This window comes from Harmonia axyridis, chromosome 5 (assembly GCF_914767665.1).
Source record: "Harmonia axyridis chromosome 5, icHarAxyr1.1, whole genome shotgun sequence".
Classification (NCBI taxonomy): domain Eukaryota; kingdom Metazoa; phylum Arthropoda; class Insecta; order Coleoptera; family Coccinellidae; genus Harmonia; species Harmonia axyridis.
The window spans coordinates 12,617,477-12,632,766 of record NC_059505.1 but is presented as its reverse complement, the minus strand read 5'-3'; the positions used below and the strand labels follow the sequence as shown (position 1 = coordinate 12,632,766).

The window sequence follows — 15,290 nt, the reverse complement described above, 5'->3', positions numbered from 1 at the left end:
TTTCTTTGAGAAACAGGAATGTGAGAACACTCCGAGGGAGGAATAATTGGCATCATTCAACATGACATTACATTAATGATGGATCTTAAAAGGAAATAAAACTGAATGAGCTCCTTGAATTTAACATTTAACCATGACGTTGGTATTGAATTTTCGAAAAAAATTGTAGATACATTCGATCAATTCAATATTTCAACCATCATGAAACTACAGAGAATATACATGTAAGTAAACAGCTATTTTCCAAAGGCTTCTTTATTTCAGTCCGATCTGTGATGGGTTTTTTCTCAATAACCCATAAGTTACCCATAGGTATTACTCGGAAACCTATTCGAGGTATTCAGACCCTGATCCTACCCCAAAAATTCGAAGTCTCTAGCACTTTAATAATTTTCCAACCAGCATCAGCAGTCGGACGGGCAAAATTTATTTCTACCTCATATTATCCATCATATATCCACCAATGAGTCCTAATCCCGAATTATTCAAGACTATAATAGATTCCAAACTCTAAATATTTGTCATTTGTCCAAATGATATCCCTCTGTTCCTCTGGAATAAGCAGTAAGCACGCAGAAATGTTCAGTGGCAGTTCATTCTGCCACATTTTGTAGAACAAAATCATGCGAGAATATTTCGGATTCGCACGGATTTTATGGTAATATTTTATGATTAAATGTTGGTACTCGGAAATCTCCTGTTACGGATTCATTTATTATCTGTCAAATTTGCGATACAAAAAACTGTTTCGCCAAACCACATTTTTGAATGTAAAAACCACTAAATGATATTAATGGAAATATTCCATCAATTTCAACAAAAATTCAGTGAATTAGAGAAAATAATGTATAATAATCGTACAGAAGGATAATTCTAACACTCTTTCATTCAAAAACTCGCCTCTTCGTGGCTCGTTTTTGAATTTTGAACTCCTGGAAGAATGTCAATGCCCTCTGCACTTGTATTATAAATAACAATAACAATTATTTACCCAAACTGATATTATGAACGTTTTTTTTGCTTAAAACAAAATTTGAACTTGGTACCTATCACTAAAATAACGAGCGTTCATCAAAATTCGTGGACAAGAGTGCTGTGGAGAAATTCGAGTTGGTCTTCTGTGACAATGAGTAGCGCTTAGCTTGCACCATATCACTAAAATATGGTTTAAGCTAAGCTCTACTCATACTCACAGAAAATCAACTTTGATTTTCTCCACTGACCACGAATTTTAATGAGCGTTCGTTACAAGGTTTGTTATCGATATTCTGCTCAAATTTTCTATGGTTATCATGACGCTATCAGCGTCATTTTTTTAAGAATCTTGAAATGTTTATTCTAATTCTATACCGGTTGAAGTTCAATCAGTAAAAATCTCGAAAAGGAAATACCTTACGGAAAAACTTTTCGATTGCTCAATCGATTCTGAATCCTAATATGTCAATATAGTGGTAGTTTTTTATTTATTTCAAGCATTTCCATTCAAAACCAACATTTTGTCTATGGCTTCATAAATATTTGATTGTCAAATTTCGAAGTTTTATTTCTCGATTATAATAGAAGCGGAAATATATAGGTAGAGCCTGAATTTTCATTGAAAGCTCTCAATATGTTTACTCTTGAATGAAGAAGTGTTATTTTGGATATAGTTTTTCGAAAGTGAACATATTGAGATCTTTGAATGAAAATTAATGCATTATATTTAAGCTACTATCATAATCCAAAATGAAAACTTAAAAATTTATAATCGAATATTTATTGAACTACAGACAATATGGATATATTTTCCGAATATTAAATCTGAATTTTCCCAGGTTGATTTTGAATGAAAATGCTCGAAATAAACATAAGAATACCACTATATTTACATTTTCGGATTCAGAATCGATTGAACATTCAGAAAATATGGGAAAATATTATTAAGTATATTTAGCCAGAACAATCATTTTGTTTTCTTGAAAACCGGAGGTTCAAATGAAGAAACAATTGCTGAGTAATTGTCTCTAGATCTTCTTGTTTTTGGAAACCAGTTAAAAAAAATTTTTCGAAAAATAACCCAATAACTTTCCATGCCTTGGTTCGATAGCATATATGGATATCCCGTGAAAAATACTATAGTTATGATGGGTCACTTTTCAATATTGCTCAAAGGATAAGCCACAAAATCCAGTGATCCGCTTACTTCAAACACCCTGTACGTTGAGGTCGTTCAGATGGAAAATTTAAATTCGATTGCAGTGTTCCAATCTACCTCAATAATCAGTTCTAGGCGAAAAATAATGGGATCATTTTGTTCTCTTTCCTTGCAGATAATAGCCCCCATAAAATTTGTAACTGGTCAACTGTACCAGGATATTCAGCCATTGCCAATTGATCGATGAAAAGCTTCACATATCCTCTCATTTAAAATTTTAACATCAACCCACTTCCTGCAATAACAACAACGATGAATAACAAGAAGCCAGACTACCTACTATTACACCAATTACTTACCTACTTCAATTGCGCATTTTTCCTTGAGACCGAAGATTACATAAGTAACACAATACAGAGGATATTGAAATTGTTTGAGCAGTTTAATTGTTTTGTGTTAGAAATTGTTTACACTTATTGTTTAACTTGTTCCAAGTACGGAAAAAGATTCGTTTGGTAAAGTATTTATAATTACAATATTTATGGACTTTCTATTTCATTACAGATATCATGCCGAACTCATTGCACGTGAAAATTGCGTTTTCAGAGAATGATATGTCAGGAAGCCATTTACTATGATATATACAGGGTAAATTTATTCTGAATGATTTTTGAACAGTGGGACTGAATGGACATGTTGCTGCCACTGCTGCGACAAGAGAACAGCAAAGGCAATTTGGCAAGCACCATTTTACCCTTTCGGATGTCATAGTCCAGGTGCTGTTTGAATGAGAGTTTCTAATCAAAGATGTGTGTTTCTCGAAATTTCGTTTGAATTTTTGGTGCACAAAGTTGAATCTACTGAAAATATATTTGAAATCGAAGGCAATATCATTCATCACTACTCTTTAGGATTACATTGTAGCCTGTAACTTGCTCCAGCGATTTGGGTGTGACTTAATTCAAAACTTTCGCTTATGCCTCATATTGATGCCAATTTTTCTTCTGTAAATGAATATGCAGGTGGATAGCTAGAATTCCTCGCAATTTTCTAACACGGTCAAATAAGATCTCCTTTATTATGCATCTGATCACTTTTAAAATCACCACTTTGAAAAAAAAGTCTAGAGGAGTCGAACCAGCATACTTCGAATAGCAGCTCTCCTTTAGATACAGTAATATGGGTGCCCTGTTCAAAAACTTCCCTACTTCTCTGGAAAATATAAGCCAAGAATAGTAACAGCATGTAATAAAATAGGAAATGTTATAGAATATTTCACTAGAACCCTTATGGTCATTGTATAAGGTTATTTTTTTGAGATTCCTAAAGTAAAGTTAAATTAAAACACACTTTCATTTAGAATATCAATCAAATTTTCATCATTTCAATATAATTCTTGGAACATTATATGTGAAATAAAATATCATAACAGGTCTTGATCCTTGAGAGGCACATTCCTGGAAAATCTCACCATTAACTCGACAATCACTCCACTTGAACAAATTGCACGACATACAGTGACTTTTTGTGGATGTTATGGTCTCTCAGCAGTTACATGAGGTTTTTCACTGCCCCATATGCAACAATTTTGCTTGTTTACATTTCCATGAGTGAGAAATTGTTGTCAAACGTTGTTGTTCAAGCACCCAATCAGCATATGTTCAACGCATTCCATGAACAGCTGGATTTAGTTCTTGTGTCAATAGAACCTTATAAGAATAGATCCAACCATCATAAATCCAGATTCAAAATTCGCCATTACGTGCCGTACGAGAGACCCAAATGTTGTGCGGGCCAAGGAAATAGTTTCACTTACTTCAGCAATATTTTCGGTCAAGCATGCATTTCTATGATGTATGGACCTTAAGACATGAGTAACAGATCCAGTCCCTTCGGATTTTTTAACTGTTTTACTAATTGTACACTCAGATGAACGATTATGTCGACCATAATCTGTACGTAATGCACGAAACGTACTTACCACATAGTAATTATTTTTGTAGTGAGTTTTTACAATTTTCACATGTTTGGCAGTAAATAAACGATCCATATTGTTGAATGGCTAACCTACAACCTACAAACAAATAACGTCTTAGGTCTAAGGTGATATTTCTGTTTGACATAATGTCACTGAAACAGGACTGTGAAATCTGGACCAGTATAAAGACTAGGTAGAGTCTTTACAAAATTGCAAGCAGAGGATATCTGCTTGCAAATAAAAATTAACCTGTCCCGGAATTATCAGCAGTATACCCAACTTAAAGAAGGAAATCTTATAAGGCGTTTTTCGCGATATTCGAATATTTCTAATTCTTGCCTGGATTCAATAATGATATTGTCCACAATCAAATACTATTAAATTGTTCTTAGGAAACAAATTCATTACCTATATTGTTCAGATAGATACTCACAAGATATTTCGAAATCGATTGATTGAATAGTTGGTCTATACCTAAGATTGTCTTCCAGAGTTCCGACATAATGAGTTTAACCGCAAAGTCAATGATGGTGCATTCAACTCGCTCAACTTACTACATTCAGTTATTATTCATTTACTCTCATCTGAGAATATAACGCAAGAAAGCCATCACCTTCTTCGAAGAATGTTTGAAACATGTTTTTTTTTCACTACCAAAAAAGGAAGCCGAAAACATTGGATGACCTCTGTTATTTTCTCTGCTAACGTTGTTATTTACAAATAAGGAATAGGTACTTATTGATGTTGTAAAACACTCAATTTATATCTGATTTTGACTCGTGGCAATTACCATTATAAATATTTAAAAAATTAATTGGTTGAAGTTTGTGAAGAAGAGACAATAGAGGAATTGAATGGAAAAGATAGAAAGATGAAAAGAGACCACGAGCTAAATCATCACTCTATTTGGATAAAACATCAAAAGGCATAGGTGCAACTGTATCGGGTGTACTTAATTTATTGTCTAGTGAGGGAATCTCAGAACTCTTTTGAGCTGAAAAAAATTAATTAATCTCATAAATTCAACTGGCGTGAAATGAAAAGTGCTCATAATTTCTTCATCATTGGTGCTACTAACATGAAACGGAAACAATCTACTGGCAATTTTTCAGTAGAATCCATTGGTGTAATCATTTATCTTTTATTGCTATTATTTTTGGAGTTATAATACAATCTTTAGTTTTTCCAAATATAAACCATAACAATTTCTTCGAATAAAATCGCTTTTTTTCTCTCCAAAAATATATAACATGATATATGAATTCCCTATAAAACTATAAAAATCATCAAAAGCTTCAGTTTCTCACATCAATTCAACCGAGAGCCTATCTATAAAAATCTAGGAACTTCAGATAGTTAAGATATTCGGTAGGCACCAAGGTCTCCGGATTTAACACCGTTATATTTTCGCAAAATTTCAATATTTTCAAATTGATAAATGTTGTTCTTTGAAAGTAACCAAAGGAAAAAATTCAACGAAGTTAAATCAATTGACCTTGGTGGCCACAGAATATTTTAATTAACTGAAGTTCACAGATTATTATAGATAGGTACTAGATTAATTTGCCGTGTGAAACTGAAACTTTTGATGATTTTCATAGATTTAATTGGACCAATTACTTCCCAATCTAAATATCTAGGTTCCTCAAGAAGAGGTATCAACTCTTTCACTCTTGGAATGATTTCAAAAATTTGCTATTTAAAATAAGTTAATAGTTACCACCACTACCATTGAATGTAATAATTTTTGAGCAAATATAACTGATTTTTCTTGAAATGATTTACAATAAAATGATATACAAAAAGCAATAAAACATGTGATAAGGAAATTCAAAATATGTTAACACCTACTATGAAGATACGTTAATTTATAACAACCCTATATTTTATATAATTCTTTTGTTGTAAGTAAAATATCGCTAGCATAATTAAAAAACATATCTTCTTTGTCTGAAATAACCAGAGAATTTTTGCAGGACTCATTTCTAATTGTTTTCCCTACTCCTAAGGACATTGAATTTCTCCAGTTCTGGGAAAAATCTGACAACACTCTACAGAGCAAATATTTAGTAACACTTTCCTTGATAGTTTCATCAATCGCCTCACCAATTCACCAAACGTTTCGAGATATCAAGGAACTGAAATCGATTGAGTTGACATTGATCACATTTTTATGGAAGATTCTTATGAAATGAATAGAGATTGTAGCTTAATATAGCTCAAACATATTATATGTTCATTATTCAGAAACATTCTCCATACGGTACATTGAGCAAATGATAAGTGAGCTTGCGATTCATTTCACATTGACAAAACGAACTGTCATTCCATAAATAATTTTCGGTTAGCTTTTTGGCAGAAAATCTTCAAAATTTCCAGTGATAGAAAAATTCTAGTAAATCTTCAACCTCATACAAGAAAACCAAGATGTGTACTCCTGTCTTTATATCTCCATTCATGTCACAATCCTGTTGTTACATACCAATGCCAGAAAGTAAGGAATTCCCCTGCATTCCGGCCAACCCAGCTCCACGATGTCCATATCCTTGCCCTGCGCCCTGTGTCCCCAGCTTCCCATCCTGCCCATCTCTTTGCCCACCGCCACCATGCCCAAAGCCACTATGTCCATCTCCATGTAAACCCTGCTGTCCGCCACCAAAACCCTGCTGTCCGCCACCACCTGGGCCATGTCCAGCGTGTCCACCGTGTCCATCATGTCCATCGGGTCCACCATGTCCATCGTGCCCATTGTGTCCACCTTGTCTATCGTGGCCTGCGTTTCCAGTGTGTCGATCCTGTTGTTTTTTCTGCTAACGTTGTAAGTTACAAATAAGGAAAAGGTACCTATTGAAGTTGTGGAACAATCAATTTATATCTCGTGTAATTGCCATTATGAATAATTGAAAAATAATTGTTTCAGATTATATGGTTGAGGTGTATAAAGAGAAGGAGACTAACTTGGAAAATGGATTGTCCAGGAAAAGTAAGAAAGATGAAAAGGGGGACCATGAAGAAAATCACGCTGTGGATAAAATATCAAAAAGGATAGGTGAAGCTTTACTATTGAAGATGATCATTGTAGTTGTTATTGTAACGTCAGGAGGAATAAAACACAACTAAACGAACTCAAATCTTTTTTACGATCTTTGTACGGAGTGGCCAAGTTCGAAAAATTATCATTTCCAACGATGCTGAATGGCTCGCGTGTTCTAAAAATCTATTTTTACTTTCTACAGGCACTTTTTTATGAGTAGATAATTAAAAGGTGTTATTGTTAAATTTGCAAATCCGGCATTTAGAATATTCATAATAAATTTTTATTATTTTCTATCGTAAATTATATTCGAAAGTGCCTCTTTCCTTATTAAATTTTTTTGCTAATCTGAAAAATGTATAATAAGTATGTCATATTGCACTTCAAAATTTCCCTAAGACAAAAATGTTAATTCTTTTTCCGCTTGAGTTATCATAGCAACTGTCAAATATGCATTAGGTATTTGTCGGGAACAATCTTTGACCAGATCTCTGTATCTCAATAATTGAAATATAGAGATCTGGTCATTGAATGTTCCCGACAAATAATGCATATTGATAATGATAATCCATAACATGGAGTTATCTTTGGAGACCTCTCATGGCCCAAGATTCGAAATTATATACAGGATGTTTCCAAATAAGACGTGAACTTTGAAGGAGATATTAATATCATTCATTTACTGTCGTTTGAGCCTTATTTATTGTTAACCGAAGTTAAAAGTTTCCTAGATATTTGAGTTTCTGTGTTTTTTGAAAAAATTCTCACCTTTTCGCCATTTTTCGTCAATTTTTTTTTCGTTGACCAAGTTTGATTTGAATTTTAAAATATTTTCATCAGAAATAAATATGGATATGTATGAAAAAAATCAAAACTATGCTGTATTAGATGTTGAGTAAAAATTAGCATGATATGAAATTTGGTATACATATGAAGAAAAGAATTTCCAAAATGAATTTGCCTGCAACTTTTGGATTCCTCAATTCATGAACCGGGTTTTTCACCATAATTTGACCCCCCTATAACTTTGTTACTAGAAGAGGTACAGAAAAATATTTTCTACAAAAGTTTCACGAAATCGACTAGTGTTTTTTAAAATTATTTCACAAAACGAAATATATACAGAGTGGGCAACATATTGACAGCAACTTCATTTTTTCGAATGGAACATCCTGTATATTTTTCTATATTTGACTAGCTCTTTGTCCCTTGATTCCGAATATATAATATATGTTTGGCCTATCTCTTTCATTTTGTATACCACAGAGTTTCAAATTTTAAGAACCACCTGGCAAGCTAAGTAATCTGTTTCCAATTGGAAGGCTGCGATAACTCAAAATGCCCTTTTTTGAGTTATCTCGTTGGGAACGATATATAACATACGTTTGTCATTGAATAAAACTATTCATCGAATATGCACTACTTAGAAGCAGAAAAATATGAAATATTTTCGCTTTATGTGGAGAACAATAAAAATGAGGAAGCTACAAGGAGAAAATATATGGAGTTGCATCCAAATGATCCAATTCCAATTTATAGTAGAAAACGTATGTCATATCGTTGCCAACGAGATAACTCAAAAAAGAGCATTTTGAATTATTGCAGCCTTCCACTTGAAAACTGATTACTGAGTATGCCAGGTGGTTCTTAAAATTTGAAACTCTGTGGTACTCAGAATAAGAGAGATAGGCCGAACATATGTTATATATTCGAAATCACGGGAAAAAGAGCTAGTCAAATATAGAAAAATATACAGGGTTTTCCATTTGAAAAAATGAAGTTGCATTCAATATGTTGCCCACTCTGTATATATTTCTTTTTGTGAAATAATTTCAAAAAACACTAGTCGATTTCGTGTAACTTTTGTAGAAAACATTTTTTTGTACCTCTTTTAATAACAAAGTTAAATGGGGGGTCAAATTATAGTGAAAATCCCGGTACATATGACAAAATTATTCAAAAAAACTTGCCAAATTCCTTCTTTATTTCCAAAAAAAGCTTTCGTCAGAATGCAGGCACTAATTTTTTTTTCAGCAGATTTTGATTTGAAAGGGAAAAGAAACAAAGAAAGGAAAGTAATGAATTAAATATCTTTTTTGCAATTGAACTCGAAATTTCACTAGAAAATGTATTCATAAATCATGTTTGAAATGACCTCCACCATTCTTTATACAAGCACGTGCCCTCTTTCTTATTTCTTCAGTTGTTACTTTCCGCCTGAAATTTACTTTCAATCTTCTCGCTTCGTCTATTCCTATTCTGACGGTGTTATATCCGGAACTCTCGCTAGCCACGAAAATAATCCAAAATTATAAATAAATTTACTGAACGTAGAGTAGAAAAAATTGACGAAAAATGATGTTAGGTGAGAAATCTTTCATAATCACATTAATTAAAATATCTCGTAAATTGTTGATTTTTGGTTATCACTAAATATGACTCTAACGACAGAAATGAGATATACTAACACTAACTATACTAACACGTTCTCCAAGGCTCACGTCTTATTTGGAAATACGCTCTATATTTTGATGAAATGATAACGCTATCTGTTTGGAGAATGAGCACTCAAAAACTCTGCCAATAGGTGTGGCATTTAACTAGTGACACTATACAAATTAGTGAAAAAAATGAGAATTTTTTGAATATTTCGAACAGAAACCAAGATATAGCAAAATTTTTTAAAATGTCATTTTTCTGAAACGCCCTATAACCCGAGAACAAATCAATATATCTATGACCTGCTCTCTGATATCGTATTATTGCGACAAAAGAAGTCTGGGGAAGATTTTTTCTCGAAGTCTTATAGTTTTCGAGAAGCTTTCAGTGAGCATCGAATTTGAGACACCCTGTTCTATTACGGTTCCAGTTTCATTAAGTTTTTGAACCATCCGCCAAACACGGAAACCACTCAAGTGTTTTTCTAAAATTGGAAACTGCATGCCAATGGTTTGAGAAGAAACCCGAGTTTTTCTTTATAAATGCCCTTCTCCAGTTCACTCCAGCCATTTGGTTCCTTCTCCATGACCCTGGCAGATTGCAATTGTTTCTATAGATGCCAACTCGTAAGCTAATTTACAGGTTTCTTCTATGGAAAGTACATAGGCCATTTTGCTACAGGTTATCAGATAGTCTGGTATAGTATATCCAAAGTCATTTGAACTAGTTTTTTTAAACGCTTGGCCAGATCTCCCTTTGAAGGATACCGCGATTTCCTATCAATATGAAACAATCACAGATTATAGGTATAGGCAGCTTGAACATGTCGAGAATTTAAAAAATATAACCACTGTCTTACCAAGTACAATGTCTCACTTATTACAGGTGTCTCCTACAGCAAAATTTTTGGACACAATCCTTGAAAGTTTTTTCAACCTCCTCAAATTACCCAATATATCAAGAAACTAGAATCGATTGAGTTGAAATCTATAAAATCTTCATGAAATGAATAGAGATTTGTAGTTAAACTTTTCAAATATATTTCATTACCTATTCAGAATAATTTTTGATAGGATTGGGAGATATGAATTATAAGTGAGCTTGTGATCATTTCACATTGACAGAACAAACTGTCATTTCATAAATAATTTTCGGTTAACTCTTCGGCAGAAAATCTTCAAAATTCCCAGTGATAGAAAAATTCTAGTGAATCTTCAACATCATACAAGAATACCAAGATGTGTACTCCTTGCTTTTTTCCACCATGCATGTCACCATCTTGCTGTTGCTTGCCAGACCCTTGTCCATATTCTTGCCCTCAGCCTTGTGTCTCCTGCTTCCCATCATGCCCATGTCTTTGCCCACCGCCATCATGCCCGAAGCCAGAATGCCCACCACCATCATGTAAACCATGCTGTCCGGCAACAACGCCGCCACCAAACCCGTGTCCAGCGTGTCCATCATGTCCATCGGGTCCACCATGTCCATCGTGCCCATTGTGCCCACTGTGTCCACCATGCCCATCGTGTCCATCCTTCCCATCGTGTCCACCATGTCCATCCTGCCCATCGTGTCCATCCTTCCCACCGTGTCCACCATGTCTATCCTGCCCACCATGTCCACCCTGTCCACCTCGTCCGTCCTGCCCCGAAATATCCTTCGTGAGCTATCCAGTTTGCCCCACGCCGACATGTCCACCACCACGTCTGAACAAGTGTCCATCCAGACTGGTTTGCTTCGCTTCTTGTCATCCACCGAAGAACGAACCGTCGAGTAAACCTAGTGAAATCGATCTGAAACCTTGTAAATCATACCAGTTAATTGGCGGTACCTATATGATGGGATGTGATTGTAGAAAGCATAATGGATTACAGGATAGCTGTAAAAGAAGAGAATGCCAAGGATCCGCTCTCTGTAAGGCTCGACAGTGGGCATGTTGTGCACCTAGTAAATTTTCGGGTGGTAAACACTTGGAGGCGAAGATAAAAGCAACAGAATGTTAATCATGTTGAATTTGATACACGTCTGAGTATTGTAAATGATACGTTGGAGTGTTTTGTCAATAGTTTAATGAAGCAAAAATAATAAAGAATTTCCTTTGAAAAAAAATACTAAAGCTAGTAAAATAATACTTTTTCAAACTGTTTCTTATATTGCATACACCAAACGTATTTGTCCATTGCAGGTACATATAAGGTTTGTGTATTATTTATATATTTCGTTTCATATTGAAACTATCATTTTTATGCAAACGATACCGAGTTGTATTACTCCTTCATGTTGGATCAGGCTATAGAGGCTCAAGAGAGTGTTAATTCTAGTTTTTTCAAATTTCATATTACTGCTGCTGATCATCTGCTGAAGCTTAGTCCAGGTAAGTCTTGTGTGAATAACAAATCAACCTCAGTTCCATAAGCAAGACGCTGTTTGGAAGTTACATGCTTCCCGGATCGTAGCCTTGATTCTAAAGTAAGTCCCAAACTTTTACAGGTGTTAAATACCGGTAGAGTAGTATCACCAAGTTACACACTAAAATCTTAAATCAAATGAATTATCTGATGCTGAAAATAATCACACAAGGCTTGTCTGAACTAAGCTTTAGCAGATGATCAGCAGCTGCAACATGAATTCTGGACAAACCGTATTTAACACACTCTTGAGCCTTTTGGTGGTCAGCATCAGATTACTCTTCGGGTTTTACTGTGAAACTCAGTTTTACTATTTTACCGGTATCTTACACCTGTAAAAGTTTGGGACTTTATTTAGAATCAAGACTACGGTTCGAGGAGAGTAGCATGGCCTTTATGCAGATCTCTTAGGTTAGGGGTGTGCTTTTGCTATTTCCTTTTTCTAGATTTTTTTATGGTATTAAACTTTCGGACTTCGAATATTTTTGGGGAATCTAACAATTCCCTACAATGTTTTTCTTATGCCAAAATGAAGCCTTTGATTGTGTCAAATTGAAATCTATGTTAAAATTGGTGAAAATTGGATCATTGAAGAAGCTAATACAAATAATAACAAAATGAAAATAGAAGTAGATAATAAATGGACATCAGAAATAAAGATAAAATCCGAAATAAGTCAAGGGACAATCCAAGCCCTCTGTTATTTAGCATAATAACGGATGAAGTAGTTCAAGAAGCGAAAATGCAGGACAAGGATATAGGCTATCAACCATTAGAAATTGATCTCGAACAACGAAGACGACGTACAGCGCATGGTACATGCATTCAAATCAGCAGCAGAAAAGTACAACATGAAGATATCAACGTCCAAATCCAAATCTTTAGTTGTAGCAAGGTAATACAAAAGATGTAAATTCGAAGAAGTTTCGAAGTTCGAATACCATGAGGTAGGAATATTCAGTTACAGAAACCTAAAAGCATCGGTACAAAACCAAGTAACAAAGTAGCTTATAAAATCGGGATGCTTAAGGGATGTTATCTGGAAAAATAAAGTCCTGAGACTGAAAGGAGAAGTGAGAATAGATAAAACTTAGTCTCCCCGTATAGGTATAGTGATTGTTTTATGTATTTGTTCACAGAATAAGCTGACATTTACATTGAAGGGCTTTTTCATCCAAGCAAAATCTTTTTCATCCTTTCTCTTCAATATCGGTTAACGACTTTATAATTAAATCTAAAAAAATGCATTCTCTTGCAACGACCATGACCAGTCCTAGCCAGAGTCGATTTAATATACACCAAATTCTCCTAGGGAGATTGAAAGCTAGACCTTTCTCTGAAGGATCAACTCCATTCCGAACGCCAAATTTCCTTGTCACTTTCATTAGATTGAAGAAAAGTATTAATCCATAAATGTTTGCGTGACTTTAAGCTAGCAGGAGGTACTTTTTCTCGATTAATTTCAGATGAAAAATCATTATTTAAAATTCAGGATATTTTGCGATTGGAGAAGACAGAGAAAACGGGAGTGAAACAGGCATGTTAGCAGAATTTGAGGGATTCGAAACCAATGGGCAAAAGACCACAAGGACGTCCCTTCAAAAGTAGACGAGACGGTTGGCAATCTACATCTATAAATACGCCTCCAGAACAAGAAAATATCTTCTTTTTCCTCTTCTTCTTCTTCAACCACGACAGTGGATACTACGGGTCCGCTCGAGCATGTACCCAGATTTACTGTTTACTTTGTGAAACTTTCATATACTATCATTTTACAGTCGCCGTACAATATCCAACTTCCATTATTTTCTATCCAGAGGTTTTTAGGGTAGATTCCTTACACTCATGAACATATTATACAAAAATTCTTTTTGGGCCTTCTTCTCCTTCTTTTAACCCAGGCTGACCAAGCAGCATCTGCATTAATTAGGAAGTATATAAATCGATCAAGAACAGGACTAAGGCTCAATAATGTGAAAAAAAAAGAATTCAATAAATTCTGTGTTTTTCATGGAATCACAAGTGGGCTAACTTTCATCTGTCATTACTCAAATTATATTTCCGAAAGTGTCAGTTCTAAATTCTAGTGAAACTTTATCATTATTTTTTTCCTTTTCTCCCAAAATTCTCAGTGTTTTTTTGCTTTGTATTGAAAAATTTTAAATGGCTTGTTGCGGTCGTGCACTAGGAGGTTGTTGTAGAGGATGTTTCAGCCCCCGTACCATTCCTCCATTATCGTCCGCTCCCTGCTGTTTCAACCCAAGCGTAAGGTGTTACCCCTGTAAATCTGTGGAAATAATCGGAGGAGAATTCCTTCGAGGATGTGATTGTTTGAAACACAATGGATTACAAGATAACTGTAGAAGAAGCGAGTGTAGAGGAAGCCCATGGTGTAGATCCAGACCTTGGGCATGCTGCAGACCAAGCCAATTTTCTGGTGGCAAGCATCTTACATTCAAGGCAATGGGAATGCAGATGTATTTGTCCTAAACTTTGTCCTGAATCTAAAGGTTGTACTTTATTGAGATATTGTGATATGTGCATCTCTTCTAATTAGTCTGAAACAAATATAACTAAATTACAAAATGATTATTTCATTTGGATGTCAATTATACTATAGTTAACTTTTTTCTGTAAATACTACAAGAGTTCACTATACTTCTAAACTTTGTGTAGCCTTATATCATCACTTTTTAAAAACTTTCAGGGCGTTAGGATATGTAGTTACTTAGAAGTCATCATTCTGTGGTTATTTAAAAAAGGTGTAAGTAGTAATAATTATGATTATAATCCAACATAACTAATTAACCCTGACCCTACGTACATATATCAATATTCTAATAGAGGACAATGTTATAAGTGAGCAGCCTGGGGCTCTGCAGTTGTCTCGACATACGTCACCACACTGCTTGGATGGTCAGATTTCGGATTAGATCAAATTTAAGTTGGAGTCGATTAGATAGAATTCACCATTCTTAAACTTGTTGAATCTGGCCCTAAAATAACGCTCATTGTGTTGACTCATCTAATAAAAACCTTAGGGGTCTTGGTTATTATATTTCGTGAGGTTTTAGTAAATTGCTCACACGTGTGCTAGTTAGGCTGAGCAATTACACAGTATATGTTCAAATGATTTTATATTTAATCAGAGTCTGTACCAACAGCTATAATACTTGTTGACAGTGTAGATGTATAAAAATTAGCTGAAATATGGAATCAAATCAAATTTTATTCCTTCGTAAAGGTTTACCAATTAATATTCCAATCGTAAATGTTTACCAACTAAACACGAATTTG

At 34.5% G+C, this 15,290-nt stretch overlaps 1 protein-coding gene across 1 annotated transcript; it reads left to right on the top strand.

Moving 5' to 3' along the window:
• The first annotated feature begins 6,407 nt into the window (after positions 1-6,407).
• On the top strand, positions 6,408-14,579 carry LOC123680233 (keratin-associated protein 16-1-like). Its single transcript, XM_045618024.1, has 3 exons — positions 6,408-6,924; positions 7,033-7,207; positions 10,793-14,579. Exons 1-3 carry the CDS (start codon positions 6,540-6,542, stop codon positions 11,586-11,588), a joined length of 1,356 nt encoding a protein of 451 aa, XP_045473980.1. The 5' UTR covers positions 6,408-6,539; the 3' UTR covers positions 11,589-14,579.
• Positions 14,580-15,290: the final 711 nt, after the last annotated feature.

Excerpts from the sequence above, each read along its gene's own strand:
- LOC123680233 (XM_045618024.1), top strand. The coding sequence starts at position 6,540 with ATGTGTACTCCTGTCTTTATATCTCCATTCATGTCACAATCCTGTTGT. Across the intron at positions 6,925-7,032 it reads ATCCTGTTGTTTTTTCTGCT|ATTATATGGTTGAGGTGTAT; the intron begins AACGTTGTAAGT and ends TAATTGTTTCAG. Across the intron at positions 7,208-10,792 it reads ATTGTAGTTGTTATTGTAAC|TGAATCTTCAACATCATACA; the intron begins GTCAGGAGGAAT and ends GAAAAATTCTAG.